Source organism: Balaenoptera physalus (genome assembly GCF_965194825.1).
Source record: "Balaenoptera physalus genome assembly, chromosome: 16".
Lineage (NCBI taxonomy): Eukaryota > Metazoa > Chordata > Mammalia > Artiodactyla > Balaenopteridae > Balaenoptera > Balaenoptera physalus.
In genome coordinates, this window is record NC_138898.1 from 86,344,696 (window position 1) to 86,369,943 (window position 25,248).

General features: G+C 39.5%; 1 protein-coding gene across 1 annotated transcript; it reads right to left on the bottom strand.

Annotated features, from left to right (window-relative positions):
- Positions 1 to 3,092: 3,092 nt before the first annotated feature.
- Positions 3,093 to 23,963, bottom strand: LOC309645767 (vomeronasal type-2 receptor 116-like). The gene is given in 4 exon segments (XM_082431328.1): positions 3,093 to 18,552; positions 18,556 to 18,953; positions 18,956 to 23,457; positions 23,804 to 23,963. Coding segments are annotated over 3 exon segments (888 nt in total). The 5' UTR covers positions 19,128 to 23,457; positions 23,804 to 23,963; the 3' UTR covers positions 3,093 to 18,234.
- Positions 23,964 to 25,248: the final 1,285 nt, after the last annotated feature.

The window sequence follows — 25,248 nt, forward strand, 5'->3', positions numbered from 1 at the left end:
TGTATACATATATACACATATGTGTGTGTGTATATATATATATGTATATATATATACATTCTCTCTTTTTTTAAAATATTCTTTTCCATTATGGTTTATCATAGGCTACTGAACACAGTTCTCTACCACAGAAACTTTAGCTCTGGGAGCAGCATTGAAGACTCCCCAGAAGATAGTTTGGCAACCACTGTGTAGCCTGCACTTTCTTGAGGTGATCTTGGCCATCTCAGATTTCAGTCTAGCTTGTCCCCTCTAGCCCCCAGAGTTGGTGGGTACATGCATTGGTGCTATAAGCCACCCACACTCTGTGGCCCTGGATAAGGTTCTGCTAAAGTCTTTTCCCCTGGATAGGGACTTCCCTGGTGGTCCAGTGACTAAGACTCTGTGCTCCCAATGCAGGGGGCCTGGGTTTGATCCCTGGTCAGGGAACTAGATCCCACATGCTGCAACTGAAACAGGAGGGAAGGGGGCAGGGCATAACCTTTAAAAGAATGACATAGCCTGATGACATGACATAAACTGATTAAACCAAATAGGTCCAAGATGGCAGATGAGTCAACTTCCACTAGACTTTGAGCCTCATGGTAGCACATCAGCATGCTAAATGACATGCCCACAGGTGCCATGACAGTTCCAAGGCCAACCATAAGGAATTGGGTGCTGGCCCAATTTCTGGAAATCCCCACCCCTTCCCCAAAATAGCTGGAATGCTCCTCCCACTCATTAGCCTATGAAATTACCCACCCCTATAAAAACTGATAACCCCATACCCTGGTGCCGCTCTTGACTTCTGAGTGGCCCACACTCTGTCTGTGGAGTGTGTTTCTCTCTAAATAAATCCACTTCTTACCCATCACTTTGTCTCTCACTGAATTCTTTCTGCGATGAGACATCAAGAAACTGAGCTTCATTAAGTCCTGAGACCAGGTGTGTGATCTCAGTTAAAAGACTGTGGGTTCAATTCCCAATCTGGGTTTTGGCTGGGTTCGAGTCCTGGCCTGTGGGTTCAAGTCCCAGTCTGACTTACACAGTTCACAACTAAAAGATCCTGCATGCCACAACTAAAGATCCTGCATACTGCAATGAAGATCCCACACGCGGCAACGAAGATGCCGCGTGCTGCAACTAAGACCCGGGGCAGCCAAGTAAATAAATAAATAAATGTTTTTTACAAAAGAAGTCTTTTCCCCTGGAGACCAGGCTTTTGCTATGGAAAACACTGGCCACATTTTTCCAATGATTTCTAGTCCTCCTCCCCCTGCCAGAGCCATGAGGCGATCTTTCTCAACTTTTCACTCAGCTCATACGCAGCTCACCCATACTGCAGCTCCCCAAAGCTTCTTACTTTTAAGCTAGCCCACACTCAACCTCCAGCAATTCGTCAAAACTACCATTTAAGTATTCCTACTAGTTTATGGCTCCAGTGGATTTTGCTTCCACTGTTAAGCAGATCTCAGCTTCAACTCTGGATTTGTCTGTCTATCCAGATTTTGGGGTGGCAATTTGCCGTGCAACCTCAGTTCTCTGATGGGCCCAAGAAAAGCCAATAATTTTCAGTTTTCTCATCTTTTTCTTGTAAGAATGTGAGTTATGATTTCCAAATTCTTTACATGTTGGAGCTGAAACTGGAAGTATTCTTTTATAATATTAAAATAGGTTGCTCATAGAGCTCTGTAATGGTTAATTTTATGTGTCAGCTTGACTGGGTTAAGGGGTGCCCAGAGAGCTGGTAAAACATCTCTGGGGTGTCTGTGAGGGTGTTTCCAGAAGAGATTAACATTTGAATCCATAGACTGAGTGAAGAAGATTTCTGTCACCATTGTAGGTAGGCATCATCCAATCAGTTGAGAGCCTGAATAGAACAAAAAGGCAGAAGGGCAAATTTATTCTCTGAGCTGGGACATCCATCTTCTTTTCTGCCCTTGGACATCGGCGCTCCTGGTTCTTGGACCTTCAGACTTGGACTTTCAGACTTGGACTTCAGCTCCTGGTTCTTGGACCTTCAAATCGGAGGGACTTACACAATTGGCCCTCTGATCCTTGGGCCTTTGGACCTCAGTTGGAACTTACACCATCAGCTCCCCTGGTTCTCAGGCCTTTGGACTTGGACTGAACTAAACCACCAGCTTTCCTGGTTCTTCAGCTCTCAGCAGATTGTGGAACTTCTTGGCTTCCACAATCACGTGAGCCAATGGCCAGTGATCTATTTGTTCTGTTTCACTGAAGAACCATGACTAATATAACCTCATGTAGTTGGTTCTTGCTGTTTTTCTAAACAGTTCTTAACAGTTATTCTTAATCCACTCACCTTTAAAGTTACTGTGTATAGTTGGATTAAAATACACCATCTTGCTAGCTGTTTTCTATTAGTTTCATTTCCTCTGTTTCTTTTTTCTGCCTTCTCTAGTTTTATTATTTAAAAAACAAAATTAATTTTATCTTATATACTTATTATTTGTACTTCTTTTAAAAACTTTTGAGTCATTGCCATAGAGTTTACAATGTACATTTTGAAAAATCTGAATCTACCTTCAAATAGTATGTTATTTCATGTGTGGTGAAAGACTTGATAACAGTGCGATCTTGATTCCCAGTCCTTGTTCCATTTTTATCATACATTTCACTTTTAGGTATGCAATAAACACCCAATACATTGTTACTATCAATGCTTTAAACACTTATTTGCTTTAAACGTCTTCTTCTGGTATGTTGAAAAGTGTTAAGGTGGTATGAAATGACCAAAAAAAAAAAAAAGTGGGGCTTCCCTGGTGGCACAGTAGTTAAGAATCCGCCTGCCAGTGCAGGGGACATGGGTTCAAGTCCTGGTCCAGGAAGATCCCACATGCTGTGGAGCAACTAAGTCCGTGCGCCTCAACTACTGAGCCTGCACTCTAGAGCTGGCGAGCCACAGCTACCAAAGCCCGCGTGCCTAGAGCCCGTGCTGCACAACAAGCGAAGCCACTGCAATGAGAAGCCCGTGCACCGCAACGAAGAGTAGCCCTCACTCACCACAACTAGAGAAAGCCCGCGTGCAGCAACAAAGACCCAACACAGCCAAAAATAAATAAATAAAATAAATAAACTTATTTAAAAAAAAAAGTGGAAAGGAGATACGATGAAGAAATCCAGGTAATTGAAGAATCCTAAGAAATTTTGGAAAGCTGTTTGTCATAGAATACCCATGCTGATGACTTAGAAGATAGACTACATTCAGGCAGCCAACAGAGACTCTCGGGAAAGAGAGAAAATCAGAGCTGCTCTGGAGTCTGGATGCTGAGAGTCCAGCGTTTAATTCTTGGTAACCTGGGCTCGTTTCAAGTCTAAGAGAAAGAATGCAGGAGACAGGTGATTCTGAAGTGGGAAAGATTTCCAGAGTCGAAGGGATCATGGTCCTCTGAATAAACTTGAAAGTGTATCTTATCTGTTCTTCCTCACAGTTTTGCCATTATTGGTGTCATGGTGTAGACCTACAGAATGCTTGCTGACAGATGATCTCATTTTTGGTTTCTCATTTAGCATGATGCACACACTTTCAGGTCTTGCTTCTTTATCCATTGTAAAAATCTCTGGCTTTTGATCTGAATCTACCTTCAAACAATATGTCACTTCATGTGTAGTGAAAGACTTTAGTCCATTTATACTTAATGAAAATTGATATCTTTGAGTTTAAATCTATCAACTTGCTTTTAAAAAATTTGCCCTTTCTGTTTTTTCTCTATTACTCTTTTCTTGCCCTCTTTTGGTTTAATAGAATATATTAAAAGTTTATTTTATTTCAGCTATTGGATCTTTAAAGAGCTATACCTCCTTTAAAAATAATTTTAAATTTGACATTTTGGTTAACTATTCTTCAACACAATGGGGAAATTAAAAGGCTTTTCAATAAGTGGTTTTTGGAAAACTGGATATCCACATACAAAAGAATGAAATCGAATCCTTATCACACACCATACACAAAAATCAACTCAAAATGGTTTAAGTAATTAAATGTAAGACCCAAAAGTATAAAACCCCTAAGAAGAAAACACAGAGAAAAAGCTTGAAGTTGGCTTTGGCAATGATTTCTTGAATGCGACACCAGAAGCACAGGCAACAAGAGCAAAAATAAACAAGCGGGATTACATCAAACTAAAAAGCTTCTGCACAGCAAAGGAAATAATCAACAAAATGAAAAGGCAACCTACAGAATGGGAGAAAATATTTGCAAAGCATAATCTGATAAAGGGTTAATAACCAAAATACATAAGGAATTCCTACAATTCAATACCAAATATTAAATGACCCTATTAAGGATGGGCAAAGGATCTGAATAGACATTTTTCCAGCGAAGACATACAAATGGCCAATGGTTAGAATATGCTCAACATGACTAATCATGAGGGAAATGCAAATCAAAACCATAAAACTCACACTTGTTTGGATGGCTATCATCAAGAGAACAAAAGATTATGACAAACAGTATGGAGGTTCCTCAAAAAATTAAAAATAAAACTACCATATGATCTAGCAAACCCACTTCTGACTATATATCCAAAGGACTTGAAATCAGTACCTCAAAGATATACCTGCACTCACATGTTCATTGCAGCATTATTCACAATAGCTAAGACATGGGAGCAACTATTATCCATTATCAGGTGAATGGATAAAGAAAATGTGGCATGTACATACAATTCAGCCTTACGAAAAAAGGAAATCCTGCCATTTGTGACAATACGGATGCACCTGGAGGACATCAGCTAAGTGAAATAAGCCAGACACAGAAGGACAAATACTACGCTATATCGCTTATGTAACAAATCTTGAATAGTCTACCTCATAGAAGTAGAGATTAGAATGGTGGTTGCAAGGGGCTGAGGGAAGGAGAAATGGGGAGGATTAGTCAAAATGTACGGTGTCAGTTATACAAGATGAGTAAGTCATAGAGATCTGTACAGCACAGATCCTGTAATTAACAATACTGTATTGTGTATAAATTTGCTAAGAGGGAGATATTACGTTAAGTGTTCTTATCACAAAAAAAAAATAATAAGGCAGGAGGAAATTTTGTAGGTGATGGGTATGTTTATGGCATAGATTATGGTGATGGTTTCATGAATGTGCACTTATCTGCAAACTTATCAAGTTTTACTTCTTAAATTTGTACAGCTTTTTGTATGTCAATCATACCTCAAAGTGTTTTAAACAAAATACCCCCTTATTTCTCTTTTGACTTATCCTTTGATATGAGTTATTTAGAAGTATGCTATTTGGTTCCCAAATATTTGGGATTTTTCTGGAGATCTTTCTCTTATGATTTCGAATTCTGTTGTGTTCTGAGAAAATACTTTGTATGACTTAAATTCTAAATTTATTTATACTCTTATTATGGCCCAGAATATGGTCTATCTTGATAAATGTTTCATATGCACTTGAAGGATGTGTATTATTCTTTTGTTGAGTGGAGTGTTCTCAATTAGGTCGTTAGTTAATAGTGTTCTATTATTTCTTCAAATATTTTCTCTGTCCTTTCTGTCTCCTCTCTTTCAGTAATCCAATTATACGTATATATTGGGCCATTTGAGGTTTTTCTAAAGCTCAGATACTCTGTTCATTAATTTTTAAGATTTTTTTCCTATTTTGTTTTATTTTTGATAGTTTCTATTGCTGTGTCTTCATGAATCAACATTTTCTTTTGCAATGTCCAATCTGCTGCTAATTCCTCTGTGTGTTTTTCATTTCAGACACTAGTTTTCAACTCTAGAAACTCGTGTGTGTTTGTTTTATCTTCTTTGTCTTTATTAACATGTTTAATCTTTCCTCTAGAATTTTGAACATATGGAATATGTTATAATAAATGTTTTAATGTCTTGTCTTTTTTTTTTTTTTTTTTGTCTGTGCCTCATGGCTCATGGGATCTCAGTTCCTCAACCAGGGATTGAGCCCGGGGCTACGGCAGTGAAAGCCTGGAATCCTAACCACTAGGCCACCAGGGAACTCCCTTTGTCTTCTAATTCTGTCTGATCTAACCAACATAATCAATAAAATACCTCAAATTGTCTATTGAGTATCAGTTCTGAGTAGACTTCAAGTCACTGATTTTTCTATTCATTATATTTAATTGCATGCCTAGTTATTTTTTATTGAATGCCAGACATTGTAAGTTTTATCTAGTGTGCTGGATATTTTTGTATTCCTATAAATATTCTTGAGCTTTGTTTTGGAATGCAGTCATTGGGAATCTGATCCTTTTGGATTTTGCTTTTAGGATTTGTTAGGCAGAACTATAGCAGGGTTTATTCTAGGTCCAATTACTCCTCACTACTGAGGCAAGACCCTTCTGAGTATTACACCCAGTACTCCAGACTGGTTTTCCAGTTTGGCTGGTGGGAACGGGCACTGTTCCTGGCCTGGCTCAGGTCCAGGTCAAGGTAGTTCTTTTCCCTAGCCTTGAGTGGTTTCATGAAGCACATGTGCTGAATAATACTCTGCTAAATACCCAAGGGAGAGCTCCTGCACATCTCTGGGGTTGTCTCTCTGTGCAACTTTTTTCTCTCCATTACTCTGCCCTGCAAATTCCTGTAAGCTTGATCTCCCCTAGACTCTCAACTTTATCTTCTCAACTTTATCTCCTCAACTTAGGGAGGTGGTTTCGCTCTATCTGGTTTCTTCCTCCCGACACTGCAGCCTGAAAACTCTCAAGACAATAATATGAGACAACTGTAGGGCTCATCTCATTTCCCCCCAGCTCTCAAGGATCACTGTCCTACTTTGTCTGATGTCCAGTGTCTTAAACTGTTGTTTCATACATTCTGTGTAGTTTTTTTAGTTGTTTCAGGCAGAAGGGAAAATCCCCTCTCCACCACCATGTTACTCCATCTTGGTCAGAAGTCCTTACACGTATGTTTTAAGCAATTTGAAAAGGATTCTTTTCTCACACTCAAACCATCTCTTTCCCTCTTGTTCTGATTCTATTTTCACTATACATGTTTTATTTAATTGAAATTCTTAACTACACTTATGCTTGTCATATTCTAATTAAATTACATAACTTTAATGTGTAATATACACCATTATAAAGTGAATTCTAATGTGGCTGTATGATCAGAGAAATTCAAACAAATGTGTTAAACTTCTGGTTTATTTTCTAACCAATCCTGGTAATATGGTTATATGAAATTGCTTGTGGTTAGAAAATTCAAATTTTGTTTTAGATACTGGGAATGACTCAATGAAGAAAACAGACCCTGCCCCCCCAAAGAAAAAACAAAAAGAAAAAGAAAAGAAAACATAACTTACTGGTCTCATGGAGTCTACATTCCAGTGGATAATAATAGCTTACTCTTACATAGCACTTATGTAGGCATCGTGGCATTATCTTGTGTGTTTTAAACATATTGACTTAACTGAATTCTCACAAACCCTATGAAGTATATATTATTTTTGTCATCATTTTTCAAAAGAGGACATAAGCACAGATTATTGAGGTAACTTGCCTGAGATCATATAGCCAATAAGTAGTAGAACTGGGATTTGAACTCAGTGTCTCTGGCCCTGTCATCCTGTGCTTGCTTAATTATTACAACACCCAGGTTCTCTCAGTAGACCAGTGAGAGCTATCTTATTGATTACGTTGGTTAGGTATCTGTCTCTCTCTCTTTTCAATCTTTACTTATATTTTTGTTCACTTAAATCTTTCTTACACTGAGAGAGGTAAAGTTTTCTTCTTCCAGTGAACTTCTGTTTCTCCTTATAGTTCCTGTAATTTGCTTTATTAAATATTGCTGCTCTGTCGGTGCTTACATTTTCATAACTAGTGTATCTTTATTATAGATTGCACCCATTTATACAGTCTTTTACAGATTTTAGTTTCACTGTTATATACACTTCAGAGAATGCCCTTTTAAAATTACAAAATTTTCTTTGTCTTTCCTGCCTTTGGAATTGAATTCCAGTTTTTTAGATGATAAGATTAAAATCCTTTCTTTTTTAAAATTTTTATTTATCTCTGCCCATTCTTTTATTTTTAGCTTTATGAACTACTTTTTAAAAGAGATACATTCTTTTATACTGTATAGAGTTCGATTTTGCTTTGTGACCTAATTTGAAAAGCCTTTTCTGTGAATAACTGGGTTAAATTCATTTATATTTATTAATTGTCCAGGTATCTTTGTCCTGAATTCTGTCACATTGTATTCATATGCTTTCTGTTCTTATTTAAAAAATATTTCTACATATAACTATTTTTTTGTCTTTTTAATAGTTCTGAAATTTAAGAAAGCTGTATATTTTGTCCTAGTTTCCTTCATAATTAATTTTACATGATACCCTTAATCCTCTGTTTTTATTAAAGCAGATTTATTAGTTTCCTATCATGAGATTCCATTATGTTCAACTCTCCATATTAAATCTATCGTTATACTAGGCTAATGACACTCTCCTAAAATATCTGGAAATTATTCACTGCTACAATCAGTCCAAAACACTATCCTCTTTTCTTTGGATGTAGCAGTAGCCTCATGATTGGCTACACTGCCTCCATCCTTACCCAGTAATATATATCCACTATCATACATCATCTAGTGTGAGGTTTAAAACATGTAAGTTTTATCTTGATGCTTCCTTACTTTAAAACTTTCTAAGAACTCACATTCTACTTTGAATAAAATTTACTAGACCTTGCTTTCCTCCCTTCCCTTCCCTTCCTAACCCTAACCTTCCCTTCCCTCCCTCTCTTCTTTCCCTTTCTCCTTCTTCTCTTCCTTCCTTCTCCATCCCCCTCCTTTCTTTCTTTATTCCATCTTCCTTCCTCCTTCCCTTCCTTTCTCCCTCTCTCTCTCCCTCTCCCTCGCCTCATCCTCATGCTTATATCCATCATGGCTTCTCCTACTTTGCTCCTCATTGCACCTACTGTCATACTGGCTTCCTTTCAGCTCCTTAATTACATCAAGAATTCTCTCAACTTAAGGATTTTGCACGTCTTTGACTTTATCTAGACCTCGTTTCACTTTCAATTTCCTGGATAACCCTTACCTCAATTTAAAGATCTTAGCTTAGTTGCCATTTTTAAAAGAGGCTTTCCCTTATGACCCAGTTTACTGCAGTGACCTCCCTGTTTTACTCTAGCATAGTAAATTCTTCTTCATCATAGTTTAGCAGTGGACGTGCATTGTTTTGTCTGTCACACACTCCTTCCCTACTTCTGCTAAAGTCACCCCTTCACAACCACACTTTCTTTGTAATATTACGCCATTCCAAATCCATTCCAAATCCATGTTTTTCCTTTTTCAAAAAGTATTTATTTATTTATTTTGGCTGCACCGGGTCTTAATTGTGGCATGTGGACTTAGTTACGGCACACATGTGGGATCTAGTTCCCCGACCAGGGATCGAACCCTGGCCCCCTGCATTGGGAGCGTGGAGTCTTATCCACTGGACCACCAGGGAAGTTCCCCCAAATCCATGTTTTTCTTATTCTATCACCATCCTACCTCTCCAACCCCTGCAAGAGATGGACACCTGTCCCAGGGAAGTCTATCCTTTCACTGCAGGCTTTGGCACACAGTGATTGCTCCAAGGTGTGGCCACAGGGCTAAACTGTTGAACAGATTTCTTCCCTGGAGTTTTCTCAACTGGAGGTGGAGAAATATTAGATTTCAAGCCAAAAGTATGGCATCAGAGCTTCCAGCTGTATGGGTACCCTGCATCTAAAAATGCCTGAGAGAATGAGATCAAAACAGAGACCGAAGCCAAGACGAAAGATGGAAAAAGAAGGCATTGACATGATTCAAGTAACTGGCTCTAGCTGATTCTGAGATTAGTTCTACCCTAGTCATTGCTGTGATTCCACACCCTTCCCTTAAGGTAGTATAAGTTTTGTTTTAATGTCATTGGCATTTGAAAAGTATTGATTAATACAAATTATTAACCCAATATAATATAGTATATTTGTTTATTTATTTGTTCTATGTCTAGGTCCCCCTGGGGGAGGGGACCATGCTTGCTTGTTTGTCACTGTACACAATACACTGCTTGGAACTTAGCAGATGATCATCAAATACTGGTCAAATAAATTAATGCTTTATATAAATGCCATAACTGCTTTAACTAGAGGGATATTATATTCTGGCAAGAATGAGAACACCAAGTAAATCATTAGAAGTTTTGAAGAAAATGATGATACACTGAATCTACTCAAAGAATAAACAACAAGATAAACTCAGTGAACTAAGACATTTTAGTATCTGAGTTGAGATAGAGAGCAAAGAATAGCTCAATATATCCTTTAATGGAGAGGAAGAGCAGGGCATAAGACTGAGATGGGAGTAAATAAGGAAGAGATGTATAGATACACCACTTTCTTTTCTTACTTCTGTATCTGAAGTCTTTGGCCATGTTCTATGAACGTAGTCTGTAAAATTGGAGTATGACCAACAGAGAGGGTGGGAAATACTAGTGGTAATCACCTGCTTCCATTCCTTGACTTTTTTCCTATGATATGGCACAGGGGGAAACCTCCACAGGCCCCCGTGGGCAATAGAGACTATATCTTTCTCAGATTGTCTTCTCCAGAGGGTTGGATGGAAAGGGGCAAGAGTGATTTGGGTTCCAGGATGAAAAACAAGCCAGGGACTCTAGGAATTGCTTCTCTCCACGGCTAATTGGCCCTTGGAGAAGGTATTCCCATGTTATCTTCAGAGCCACAGTCCTCAAAATATCTCAGTCCCCTGACCCCTACAAACAAACTTCAAGCAAAGCCCTTTGGGAATGCTTATCTCATGCACAATGCAAGCCTAATTGGCATCTTGAGTAATGGTTTCCAGAAGAGATTCAGGATGTGTCCTTTGGGTGGGAATCCCTGATGCCATATGTTTAGTGTCCCCAGTTTGCCTCAGCTGACATAGGTCCTCTGGGTTGAGGGGTGTTTCATTTCTCACAGATGATGCTACTCTTCCTTCATGATTGGCTCCTGTCAGGCCAAGTCTTTCCTCATTCTAGCCCCTATGATTCCTGCTGAGGAAACATTCATGCAGTCAGGAAGGGGCTTATTCTAAAAACACCAGTGCTAGAGCCAAATTCTTACTTTATTAAAATGGGAAAGGAGGTGTAAAGCTAAGAAGAGAGTGCCTTGAGTGATCCAATAGAGCATGAAATCCAAAACAGATTTTCTTTTGACTCTGGACTCATTGATGATTAAGCTGGTATTAAATGTAGCTTCTTAACCAGGTAACATTAATGCAAATTGTTATGACCCAGGCTCTCATTGCTATTTTTGGATGGAGAGGTGGCTCAGATATACGTTTGGAGGCAGAGAAATCGTATGCATGATTCAAAGGCTCAACTAATAGAGATTAAACAAGTTTACTTAATTTGTCCTAGTGCGTGCTGATGGAGTTCAAAATCTGAACACATTTTGCAACAGTATTTCAGAATTACACCTTCTATTGCTCCTGGTGATGCTCTGTCACGAAGAGAATTAGTGTAAACAATAAAGACTGTGTAGGACAATATCCTCTATGCTATTCCTCAGTCAAAGGAGATTTTCAGGGTTATGAAGGGAGTCTGATGAACACCTCATAAAAGACTTGTTTGGATGTTCAGTAGCTAATCTGTGAGTCAGTGTGGATCTATTCTGCCCTATTCCACTTCTGTACTTGTTTATCCCACAAGTGTCTGCAGAGGAAACTCCAGGCAAGGTAATGCTGGGGCTTGAAGTATTCAAGAAACCTTTATTTGAAACTAGGGCATCCTCTGGCATTGTCAGGGTCTTATTACTGGACCCCTCAAGTCAGAGGGTGATAATTGGTGATTCCATGAGGAAAGCAGCCTGAGAAGGCAGAGGAAAAGTCACTTGAGAGTCACAAATCAGAATGGGAAACTATTAGGAAAGTTGCCTGTGGGAGGAAGAGAGACATGAATCAGACGATTGGAAAATGTATTATGCTATGGAGATTTCCAGAGAAAGATGGAAACTAATGAGGAAAGAGAGAGGGAAGTATATGGATACCTAAGTAAAGGGAAATCTGTGGATGTGCTGACGGGGCTGGAGTGAGTAGAGGAAGCGTGGGGGAATGCTGGGTTCTTAGTCCACAGGAAGCTGAGTTTGAAATAACACTGTGAGGTGACAGCCCCAAAGATGCTCCTACGCTGCATAAAATGGAGAGTGATTACTGGTCAAACTATACTCGGAAGAATACATTCAGTTCTGAGTTCTTCACTCTAAAAAGTAAGTAATCTGGAATGCATGAAGATCCAGGGAGATGCTTAGAAGGAAAAACACAGAGAGGAATAGAGTGGATATTTGGGGATCAATTTAGAGTATTTTTTAAAGTTCCTTCTGATCAGTGTTCATATGAGAATTAGGTAAAGGACCGATTGGGAAATTTGGCCGATTAAATGTTATCATCCTAGTCTTATCAGCCTGATTTGTAATTTTCAGGCTCTCAGGTCTTCCCAGTCAAACACATAGTTTTGGTGGGTTTGTAATGTGTCAGCTTGGCACCCATGCACATTTCTTTAAACTAAATCTCCAAATAAAGACAGTATCACTTTATCCTTCCACCTAACTGGATACAACTACCCCATGTACAACCAAAAACATGTAACCCTCTCCCAAGAAGAACATATAAAACACACCAATGCTTTTCCCATAAAAAAGGTGAAATTAATTTTACTCCTATCTGATTCATACTTCCCCTTTTATATCCTGTGACTTGAATACTGAGATATGAAGTTAACTATATTAATATATCTTATGTTAGACAAGGGGATGACTGAGTGGGAAAAAACAGAAATATTTGGTAAATATATCTATATACAAAATATTCATATATAAATAAGAAATGCCTGTAACTATTTCAAGTTTTGATTCTCCAGCTGCTCACATGGTCATGGCTGGAGCTCCTAGCTACTTTCTTTCGCTACCCATTCCATATGCCCTTTGTCTGCAGGTGGTCATGGTTACTTGTTGGGTTGGGGAGTGGCGCTAACCTTCATTCCTGAAGGATCTGGGCCATTAGTAGTCCTGTTTGAATTGGGTTGTTGTAATTTTCCACTGACTTTCTTTTTCTTTTTGGCTGCGTTGGGTCTTTTTTTTTGGCTGCGTTAGTTGCTGCACGCTGGCTTTCTCTAGTTGCTGTGAGCGGGGCTCCTCTTTGGTGGGGTGTGCGGGCTTCTCCCTGTGGTGGCCTCTCCTGCTGCGGAGCATGGGCTCCAGCCGCACGGGTTTCAGCAGTTGTGGCACGCGGGCTCTAGAGCGCAAGCTCAGTAGTTGTGGCGCACAGGCTTAGTTGCTCTGTGGCATGTGGGATCTTCCCGGACCAGGGCTGGAACTCACATCCCCTGCGTTGGCAGGCAGATTCTTAACCACTGCGCCACCAGGGAAGCCCTCCGCTGACTTTCATCACAGGACATTTGAGTACAAGATGCACCCTAGAAAATCTCCTGAATTTCAGACATGTTCCCCCTCATTCCCATGGAGTAGTAGCAACTCAATTTCCCCTTGCTAGTCAGGATCAAACACAGCAATTAGTGTAGTAACTTCCTTTTCGTGTTGCTTCAGTGATATGAGGAGTCCAAAGTGGCAAGGTGGCAGTCTCAACTCTCAGTAAATGAAATCGTGTTGCCTGATGAAGGAATTCCTTTCTTTGTAATGAAGACCTCTAAACTAGCAGAGTCTAAATGTGTGAGAGCAAAACTTTGGTTTATAACGTCTGGCTATAAACGTTATAGTGGGAGGCTCACTCCCATTTCCACCTCTTGATTCCTGATCCCATGAACTGTTACGATAGGAGAAACAACACCATAAATTGATATAGAAATTTAGAGCATATACCACTCCCTGGAGAACATTGTCCCAGCAATGTGAGGTGTTGCCAACTAGCTGTTGCTGTAACTGAGTCTTCAGAAGTCTGTTCCACTGTTCTGTCAAGACAGTTGTTTCAGGACGCTGGAGAATACGGTAAGACCAGTGGATTCCTTCAGCATGGGCCCACCCCTGCACTTTATTTGCCATGAAATGAGCTCCTTAGTCAGAAGTAATGCTTCATGGAGTACCATTATGGTGCATAGAGCATTGTGTGTGTCCATAGGTGGTAGTTTTGGCAGCAGCTCTGTGGGGAAGGGAGGCAAATCCTTACCCAGAGTGTCAACTCCAGTAAGAACAAAGTAATGTCCCTTCAGTAATGGAAGTTATCCACTATGATCAGTCTACCACCAAGTGTCTGTCCGATATCCCTATGGGATGATGTCATATCAGGGACTCAATGTTGGTCTCTGTTTTGGGCAGATTGGGCACTCAGTGGTGGCTGTACCTAGATTGGCCGTGGTGAGTACCAGTCCATGTTGTTGAGCCCATGTAGAGCCCACCATATACACAACATCACCTTCTTTGGATGAAGACCGGCCTTTGGTGTGGTTGGTGGTGGTTCATTTCGCTTGCCCCACGATCTCTTCTATTCCACACTGTTGTACAGTATCCACTTTTCATCACCTCTCACAATTTGTTTTAAAGACGGAACGTTTTCATTACGTTTCAGTAGAGAATCACATGCAGAAATATGGTCAAGCAGGTTTTTTTCGCCTAACTTATGTGGAATCTGAACATCAAAGCGATTAACATAACCAAGCTGGTGCAAATGATTTTCAGTGCTTGATTTGGACATTTTGAGCTTCGATTTGATCGCTACCATCTTCAACTGGTCTACCCAACTGTGGACCATCGTCCAGCGAGAAATCTCCAGCACAAAACTTTGCGAACCACTTTTGACATGTTCGATCAGTCACAGCACCTTCTCCATACACTGCACAAATCTTTTTTGTGTGTGTTTCAGTTGCGATTTTTACCTTTCTTGAAATAATAAAGCATAATATGCTGAAAATGTTGATTTTTTCTTCCATCTTCAATATTAAAATGGCCACACCAAAACTGACCAATTTTGATAAGTCTTTTTTTAAATGTACACTGATATGACAGCTGTCACATACAATCTAACAAAATTGTTTTGAATGAAGTTAAAGACAACTAAGTGCTACTAGAGCCATCTTACAGAAAAACCGAATGAACCTTTTGGCCCACCCAATAATAGCCAAGATATGGAAACAACCTAAGTATCTATCTATGGATGAATAGATAAAGAAAATGTGGTATATATATACAATGGAATATTATCAGCCATAAAAAATAAGGAATTCTTGTCATTTGTGACAACATGGATGGACAACGAGGGCATTATGCTAGGTGAAATAAGTCAGACAGAGAAAGACAAATACTCTACGCTATCACTTGTGTGTGGAACCAAAAAAACCCCTCAACTTTTAGGTACAGAGAACAGATTAGTGATTGCCAGAGTTGGGGCTGAGGGTGGGGGGAATGGGTGAAGGTGATCAAAAGGTAAAAGCTTCCAGTTGCAAGATAAATTAGTTTGAAGGATATAATGTACAGCATGGTGACTACAGTTAACAGTACTGAATTGTATATTTGAAAGTTGCCAAGGGAGTAGATCTTAAAAGTTTTTATAACAAGAAAAAAATTGTAACTATTTGAGGTAAATTGACTAAACTCATTTTGGTCATCATTTTGGAATACATACATCTATCAAATCAGTGTGTTGCACACCTTGGACTAATACAATGTTATACGTCATTTACGTCTTAATAGTGAGGCAGGAGACAGATGGGCTCCAGGCTAGGCACTTACAACTGGCCTCCTGTTTACATTTCTTGGGGTGAGAAAAAGATGGGCTTCAGGCTGGATACTTAGAACTAGCCTCCTGTTTGCATTTCCTGAGACACGAGATAGGTGGGCTCCAGGTTAGATATTTACAACCAGCCTCCTGTTTGCACTTCGACATAGAAATAACAACAGAAACAGGGTAAATAGCCAGACTTTGTCTCCTGAGGGCACTTTAATATAACAGTCATGGCAGGAACATAGAGGGGCTAAACCCTTTTGAGTAAAAGATCAAGAGGTCATATATTTCCCTTCCTTGGGGCAAGGGAGACATTGCACAAGTGCAGAAAGGCTCCTTGGGGGTCAAAAAGGAGGGGGTACCACCCCATAATAGGTGATGTCAAGGCCCCCCCAGAGGGTGGGCTGTAATCTATCTTGGAAAAAAGTTGCGCACGCATGTTGGGGTGGATCCTAGGGTAGGGCACGTGTGGAAAAAGAAACCAGATAATTGGCCAAAGGTAAACAAAGACCCGGAAGAACTGCCCTATATAAATGACTTAACCGCTTTTTTACTGGTCTCCTCCTCATTAGGGAGGACGCCCACACCCTTTCTCTCTGGGTGTGTATCTCTGCCTTGCGTTGGTCTTAACTAAACAAACTGTTTCTCTGTGTGCTCTCCCACTTGTGCTGTCTCTAATAATAAACTTTGTACCTGTTTTTACAGTTTTTGCCTCCTTGAGAAATGCATTTTTCAGTGGGGGGGCAAGGGCCAGGGAAAATTTGCTTCAGCCTCTAGCCCTTGCTAGTCTAGTGGCTAGGATTCCTGGTTTTCATCCAGGCTACCCAGGTTCAATTCCTGGGCGGAGAACTAAGATCTCCCTTCAAGCCAGCGCTCACTGCTGTCTCTCTGAGATCAATAGCAGTAGGAAAAATGAATCTCACCCTTTAATAAAAACAAACAAAAACCATGATGAGATACCACCTCATGCTATTGAGATTGCTATTATTAAACAGCAGAGAAGGGCAAGTGTTGGTAAGGATGTGGAGAAATTGGAACGTGTGTGCACTGCTGATGGGAACGTAAAATGCTGCAGCCACTCTAGCAAACAGTTTGGTGGTTCCTCAAAAAATAAAAAGAATTACAGCAATTCCATTTCTGGGTATATGCCCAGAAGAACTGAAAGCAGGATCTCAAAGAGATATTTGTATGCCCTTGTTCATAGCAGCATAATTCACAAGAGCCCAAAAGTGGAAGCAACTCAAGTGCCCATTGATGAAGGAATGGATTAACAAAATGTGGTAAATATACATACAATGGAATATTATTCAACCTTGAAAAGGAAGGAAATTTTGACACATGCTACAACATGGATGAACCTTGAGGACATTATTCTAAGTGAAATAAGCCAGTCATGAAAACACACATACTGTATGACTCTACTTCTCTGAGGTACCTAGAGCAGTCAAATTCATAGAGAAAGAACCTAGAATGATGAATGCCAGGGGGTGGGGAATTGTTTCATGGGTGTAGAGGTTTAGTTTGAGAAGACCAAAAGCGTTCTGGAGATTTGTTGCACACAACGCCAAGGTACTTAAACACTACTGAAACTATACACTTACAAATGGTTAAGATGGTAAATTTTATGTTATGGGTATTTTATCACAATTTTTAAAATTTATGTAAAAAACTTAGGTTGGGTTGAATACAGGGCACTCTCATCATTAATGAGATATTCATTTGGATTAACAAAAAGGTATGATCCAAAGACCTACCACAAATATACATTTTAATGAAAAAAAAAACATTAGTTTTCCCACTAAAGCCAAGACACAAGACTACAATTACTGCTACGATTAAGCATTGTATTAAAGAATCTTGCCAATACACTAGGAAAGAAATAAGTTATCTTGAGCAGAAAGAAACCTTACAGTATTTTTCATACTTTAGAAGACCAAAAGAATCAATTTACAGTTAACAGGAGCAAACAAGTAAGCTAAAGAAATGTACAAGAAACAATACATTACTTAACAACCCAAATAACCATTCAGAAACTATAATAAAACATTAATAAATAAACTGAACATGCTAAGATAAATAGAGATAATGTACATTCCTGAGTGGGAAACTTTTAATTGCAAAGAGGTCAGTCCTTCTTCAAGTTAATCTTTGAATTCAAAATGATTCCAATCCAAATCTCTTACTGTGTATTATGGAATTTGCCAAGACCATTCAAAAAGTCAAAGAGAAAATTGTAAGAATAAACAGAAAATAACTGAAAAACAGCAATAACGAAGAACAGGTATTATCAACTGTCAGAACATACCATGAAATCCAGAAAGTTAAAACAGCATGGTATTAATTCAGAGAAAGAATCAATGAAAGAATAGTGAGTGCAGAACACAGATTTATATCTAGGAATTTAGTTTATAATAACCAGGGCATTGCAAATCAAGGAGGAAATGATGTTAGAACATTTAGGTACTCATGGCAGGGTGTGAGGCGTGAACTCTTCAAAGTATTGCTTAATTTAAAGCTTTCTAAATGTTTTATGAAATCCATGAAGTAAAGCCTTAAATATTTATTTTTACCCAGAGTTTGTTTTACCCCTTAATCTTGGCAGGGTATTCCTATCTTGCTTAAGGAGAATATTATAGCACTTGGAGGCAAAGATGCATCCTAGTAACCCAGCACTGGAAGCCAAGATGGAAAAGATCTCCACAGCCACCATGACCTTCCCCTTGGTGCTATTATACACAAGGAGGAAGTTGACCCAGACACCGCAGAACACCAACACGCTGAATGTCAGGAACTTGGCTTCATTGAAGGTGGCAGGCAGGCTTCTGGCCAGGAAGGCCAAGGTGAAGCTCGAGAGGCCCAAGGAGCCCAAGTATCCTAAGGAAAGTTAGAACATGACAACGGAGCACTTACTGCACACAATGATTAGGAGGACAGGCTCTGAATGTGTATCCATGTCAACGGAAGGGGGAGAGGTTCCCAACCAGACAGCACAGAGGGTCACTTGAATCAATGAGCAGATGGGAATGATCAAATTGGGTGCCCCTGGAAGCAACCACTGCCTCATCTTTCTCCCTGGGGTTGTGACCTTGAGAGCCAGGACTACAGTGATGGTTTTAGCCAAAATGGTGGAAATAGCCACAGTGAACACGACTCCAAATGTCATCTGTTGGAGGATGCATGTGGCAGTGTTGGGATGGCCAATGAAGAGGAAAGAGCAGGGGAAGCACAGGATGAGGGAGATGAGCAGGGTGCAGCTGAGAGCCCGGTTATTAACTTTGACTATAGAGTGTCCCTATACTTCACAGAGACGCCAAGAACTACAGCTGTGAGGACAGACAGACAAAGGGCAGTGCAGGCAAGGACCATCCCCAGAGGATCTTCATAGGACAAGAAGGTCACAGCCTTTGAGAGGCAATGATCTCGATCACTATTTGGGTACTGATGGTCTGGACACTTCATACATTGCTTTGCATCCAGCAAGAAAAGCAAGGTGCCATTACCTTGGGTTCAGTGATTCTCTTGAGCTCCCCAAATATCTACATGTGGTCAAATTTCTATAATTCGACACCAAATAAAGGAACATTACAGAGTGAAGAATTCTGAGTTAATGCTGTCTAGTGTTTCTTAGTATATCAAGGACCAAGGAACCTAACATCACCTCTTTTTTTATCTTACATATGCAAAGGAACATGTTCTTTCATATAAACAAAAATTACACCCAACTATTTGATTTAGATATGGGCAGAGTAGGACATATCCTGGATTCATTCACCCAAAAGCAAGAGTTTATTGATAACCTGCAGTGACCTAGAGAATATTCCAACTGTGGCACATATAGAGAGGACCAAGGCATAAACGCTCGCTTAAGAAGCTACAAATTTACATTATTTCTGTTATCCACATCATTGCAAACCTATGTCCTGTTCATAATCACTTTCACTATGTTGTTCCAATTTGAATAACTTGTATTTTAACAGAATAACTCCCTAATGAGTCTCCCTGTCTTCTGTCTTGAACCCCTCTCATCTCTCATCCATTCAATCACAGGTATTATTGTTTCTATTATTTAAATCCTTTCATACTACTTCTTGATTCAAATGCCACAATTATTCACATGTTCTTCTAGATCAGTGATTCTCAGACATTAGCATGAATTAGAATCATATGGGGAGCTTGTTAAAGCAGTTTGCTGGTCCCCCACCAGAATTTCTGATTGGGAAACTCAGAATTTACATTTCTAACACGTTCTCCAGCGATGCTGATGCCGTTGGTATACGTACTACACTTTGAGAATCACTGTTCTAGATTGAGTCCAAACTCCCAACCACGCAAAAAGCTCTGTTATTATCTACATTCTACCTACTTCTCCTGCAGCACCTTTTTTTTTTTGAGGCCGTGGAGTAGGGAAGCTAAAGAAACCGATTCTAATGTGTACCTGTGATACTTCAGGCAATTTGTTTCATATAATATCTCCCTTTCAATTTTCACAGAATCTCGGGAGGTAGGTAGATAGAAGCAACCACTTTGCAGAAGAAAACTGTTGAGGCTTAAAGAGCTGAAGTAACTCACCCGAGATCTTGGAGGTAGGTCGAGCAGGGCTAGATGTAGACTCGTGACCAGTGGGCTGAATTAGGGTGAGCCAAATAGGACACCCACAGGGGCGAAATTCAAGCAGGATTCTGTTTCAGGTGCCAACCCTGCCCCTGCAAGACCCTGAGTGCCTCATTAACGTTTGTACCTCCTGCACCTCACTTACCTTACCGTAGTCTGGGCCCTAATCATGTTTGTCTGATTCCAAAGCCTGTGATCTTTCCCTTACACACCTTTTGCTAGTTTTCATGTTCATTACAACATTTTCTTTTAAAAAGCTGTCATTCTCTTAGAATTACAGGGTTTAGAGAAATGTCTGTATTTTGATATTTATCTCAATATGAATTTCTCAAGATTTAATTTCATAAATTTATCATCGAAAAGAAAACCATAGGCCAATCTCATTTATAGAATGCTAATAAATTTTAAATAAAGCCTTAGAAAAGATTAATCAAGTACATTAATTAAATAGCACACCACAGCCAACCGGGGCTAAAATTTTTAAATGTTTTCTAACAAAAGAACTTGAAAGAACTTTAGAGTCAGGCAGACCTGAGTTCACAATAGTCCAAATATTGGCAAGAATTTTATACTGAATTATAATAAACAAAAGCAAACCATAAAATTTATGAAGCTTTCCTCTTTAAAAAACTTATGGTACCATTAAATTGAGTGAAAATTACCTGTTTCCTGAAGGTTTAATGGAATCTTCAGCTCAACTGATCAGGACCTGGTGCCCTGTTGGGTGAGCAGCCCTTTGAGATCCTTCATTACTATCAAAACCTTGAAAGAAATCTACCTTCAGTTCTCAGAATGCTCCTTTGTCCTCATACCTGTGTGTCTCACACTTGCGTTCTCTTCTTCCTGGGGCATCATTTCCTCCCTTCTCCACGTAACTAACTATAAACACCTGTCTCTAGATTGCGCTTGAATCATCTCACCTGAGTAGCATCCCTTGCCTGTGTCAGGATTATCGACTCCATATTTCCCCAACAAATAATTTTAGAATACTTTTGTATCAGACTTGTGCACTTGCAGTTCATTACTACATATTTTAAATGCGTACCTACATTTTGGAATATTTTTCTGCTATAGAGTTAATACGGTTATTATTTGTCCATAGGAAAGCTACTGCACTTTTGTGTACTTATTTAGAGACTGGACTTACCCAATTGTGGCAAAATGATCATTTTTGTCTTGTTTTTAAACAAGAGTGCTTTAACGACGGTGAAGAAAGAGTAGTTTTTAATAACCTTCAATATCTTAAATGGGGTTTTCACCCTAATCACTCTCTTATATAATTATTTTCTTGGAATTGATTTTTCTTACAAATGAAATTTGGAATGATTTTGCCTGATTTCAAAATGAGGGTTCTGGCATTGTTATTTAAAATTTCTTTAAGCCTACTAATTATTTCTGAGTAGATTAGGATGTTTCCAAATTCCAAATTTGTATTCTGTAAAATAAAGAGATGTTATATAGACAAGAAGGGGGATCTATTACATAGGAAAGAGGAAGGTCATCGAGTAAAGCAGATAGAAATAAGAGGAGTTAATTAGTGAATTCAGGAGAAATTATACTTTACAGCCTGATTTGTGGATACAGGGAGAGAAAACTGGCAGAACTTTGCAGTGTTTGGTGTACTTTTGATTCCAAATGTGTGCGAAGCCCAGAACATAGTAAAAATCAGATCAAGCAAAGCAAAGGGCTCTTTTTCAGGGCACAGGTTCCACTGCAAGCTGCTCTGGCAATGACCCCCCCAACTGATGACAATGAGCTTCTAATGAGAAAAACGTGCAAATAAAGCCAACACTAATTCGAAGTGAGCTAGTCAGCAGCCAAGTTTGCAAAGGGTTCATGCTGAAGAAGAGGTTGAGTTTCCCTAAAAGGATTCATTTGAGTTTGTGTGCTTCTGAGAGCTCCTGGGTACACACCTGACCTAACAGTCAATTACCCGAGAAGTAAGTCATATCCATGGCATTTTCTATTTTACACTGTCGTCACTGCTTGTAAGCAAACTTCAAGAGGCATGGAGTAGGGGCATGAGGAATTCTGCTCTTGAGGTATTCTACATCAATTTGCCAGAACTGAGCAAGCTAGACCACCTACTGCTTTTATAACTTTCCATGCTTTCACCATTGGCCCGAGGGTGAGCCCAGTCAGGGGGTGTAAAGAAGTCAAGGTTGCTTCTTTCATTTAATCAAGATATATACCTCTCCAAAAGTTTGCATTTCGATGATATAATTACCATGCAGTTCTTCTTAAGGTTATCCCGAGATATATTGTACATTGCTACTATCCGAACGGAATATTTTATCATTTCATCTACTTGATTATTTTTATAAAAAAGAAAAATCATGTATTTTTATATATGTATCTTGAATCAGGAGATTTTACATGAAAGTTTTAGCAATTATACTGTTTCAGTTGATTCTTTGGAGTAGTTTTGGTACAAAAGGATGTACTTTAATCTCTTGTATTTCCCTTTTCTATAAATATGACCCCTTTTGTTCCATGCATTGTGGTGCTGCTCAGAACTTCAATGTTAAATAACAGGAAGGAAAGTGACCAATTTATGTTGTCCACAAATTTAATTGGTGGGGGGTGTTTTCCCTCTCTCATCATTTAATTAGCTTGTCTGTTGGCAAATCCAAAATACTAACTATGGTGTGAAAAGTCTCCAGTACAAGACTGTTGTCACTTCCCATCATGAGGTCCCACCATCCCACCCTATACTTGCTGTTTTTCAGCCACATTAGACTTTTTTTTTTCAGGTCCCTGAAGAGTGGGGAAAATGTGCCACTTATTTCTGACAAGGAATTCTTCCTCCCTTTATGTAGCTGATACAATCCTTTTCAACTTTCAGAAGTCAATAATAAAATCTGCACGCTTTGTGAAAAATTCTCTGACCTCCCAAAGTAATGTTAGATCCTCCCCCACATCTGTGTATAGTGGCCATGGTCCGTGTGGTCAGCTCTCATGTTCATCTCCTCTCCTTGCCTCTGAACTAGCAGAGCACAGGCATGATTGAACAACGAGGGGTACCGAAATTTACCCTCAGCACATTGTACAATACAGGCTCACAGCAGCAATACAGGATGTTTTTTCATTTGTGAAATCACACAAATTATTTCTGAACACTTATTTGTGTTATGAATGGTGCTAGGCACGTGAGAAAGGAAGCAGAATAAAATACAACCTTCAGGGCTTCCCTGGTGGCGCAGTGGTTGAGAATCTGCCTGCCAATGCAGGGGACACGGGTTCGAGCCCTGGTCTGGGAAGATCCCACATGCCACGGAGCAACTGGGCCCGTGAGCCACAATTACTGAGCCTGCGCGTCTGGAGCCTGTGCTCCGCAACAAGAGAGGCCGCGATGGTGAGAGGCCCGCGCACCGCGCTGAAGAGTGGTCCCCACTTGCCGCAACTAGAGAAAGCCCTCGCACAGAAACGAAGACTCAACACAGTCATAAATAAATAAATAAAAGAACGTGAATTTCTTTAAAAAAAAAAAAAAAGCAAACTGAAAAAAAAAAAAAAGATACAACCTTCAGTGTGATCAGGGTTTGGTTGAGAGTAACACATACAATAAAACCAAGATACTCAATACTGTGTATTAAGTTTCCTGGTAGAAACAAACATAGGTCCTTCTGGGATGGTCCTTAAAAATATTTTCTTGAGAAGATAATGCTAAGGGTCAAAAAGATGAGTAGGAATAAACGAAAGAGAAGAGTATCTTTTCATAGGGATATTAATTCATATCCCTTTCATAGGGATTGTTAACTTTAATAGTGAAATTGCTGAGTAAATGAGGGAACTTGAAGATTTCAGTAGTATTCTAGATCCTTCGCTTTTGGGGGACAAATAAGAATGTAAATGAAAGGGTGGGAAGGAAATTCTTCCTGATCAGTGCCTGTGTGATTGGAAAGCTCCTTGTCTGGGCAGTGCATGCAGTCAAAGCAGCAGGCAGCCTGTCCCCACTGGGGAGCTTTCCTCCATCCAGGGCCACCGCTTTTGCTGCACACAGAGCAAGGAGTCTCGAGAAATCAGAGGAAAGACTTGTTGAAACCTGCACATGTGATCTAGTCCTGTGTAACCAGAGTGTTTCAGGGACAACCAAAAAGTTTTATTTTGTAAAAGGAACCCATTCATTGACTGGATTGGATGCTCTTCTCTACTGCATGACACAAACTCTACCAAACGTTAGGAGCATATACTTGATTAGATGTATTTTTCCCAAATCCGTTAGGCACTAGGAAGGGAAAATTGCTCAAATTTGAAGGAAACTTAGAAAATTACTCCAGTTAGAAGGGGAGCGCTCGGCTTCTCGTGTTGACCTGGAGGAGGTCACCAAAGTGCTCATGACCCAGCTCTGTTCTAAATACCTAAGTGTCATAAATATCCAGCAACCAACCTCCTTAAATCTGATGGCCCAATCGATCAACTCTTCATAGATGGAAAAACCTTGTCCACGTGGAGCCTGTGGGACAAACTGTCCTACTTTCACCTGAAGCTCGAGTCCATCAGGAAAGTTCCAAAAGTTGAGAATATCATATTGTTTCTCAGAGATTCTTTGCTGATCCAAATATACCTGGTCCCTAGCACTGTTGTTAAAGTGGATGCTCTTCAGAAAGGAGTGGAGCTGGAGGAGATGTGGTTGGGTGGTAGAAAGAATTCTGATGAGGACACACAACATCTGTCAGCTGTATGACTTTGGAAAGACTCTTATCCCTTTTAAACTTCAAATTTTAAAAATTACTCACTTTTATTATAAAAATCAAATGAGGTAATTCCTATAAAAGCAACTTCATAAACTATAATGACAGTATATATATCTATGTAAATGCATATATTTAATTATATGTATATTAATTGCATATATGATATGATATATATAGTACTATATATAGTATATACTATCAATAATATATATGTACTTAGATAAATTTTGTAAATTAACAAGTGTAGTGTCAAACCCAACATAGGTATTTTT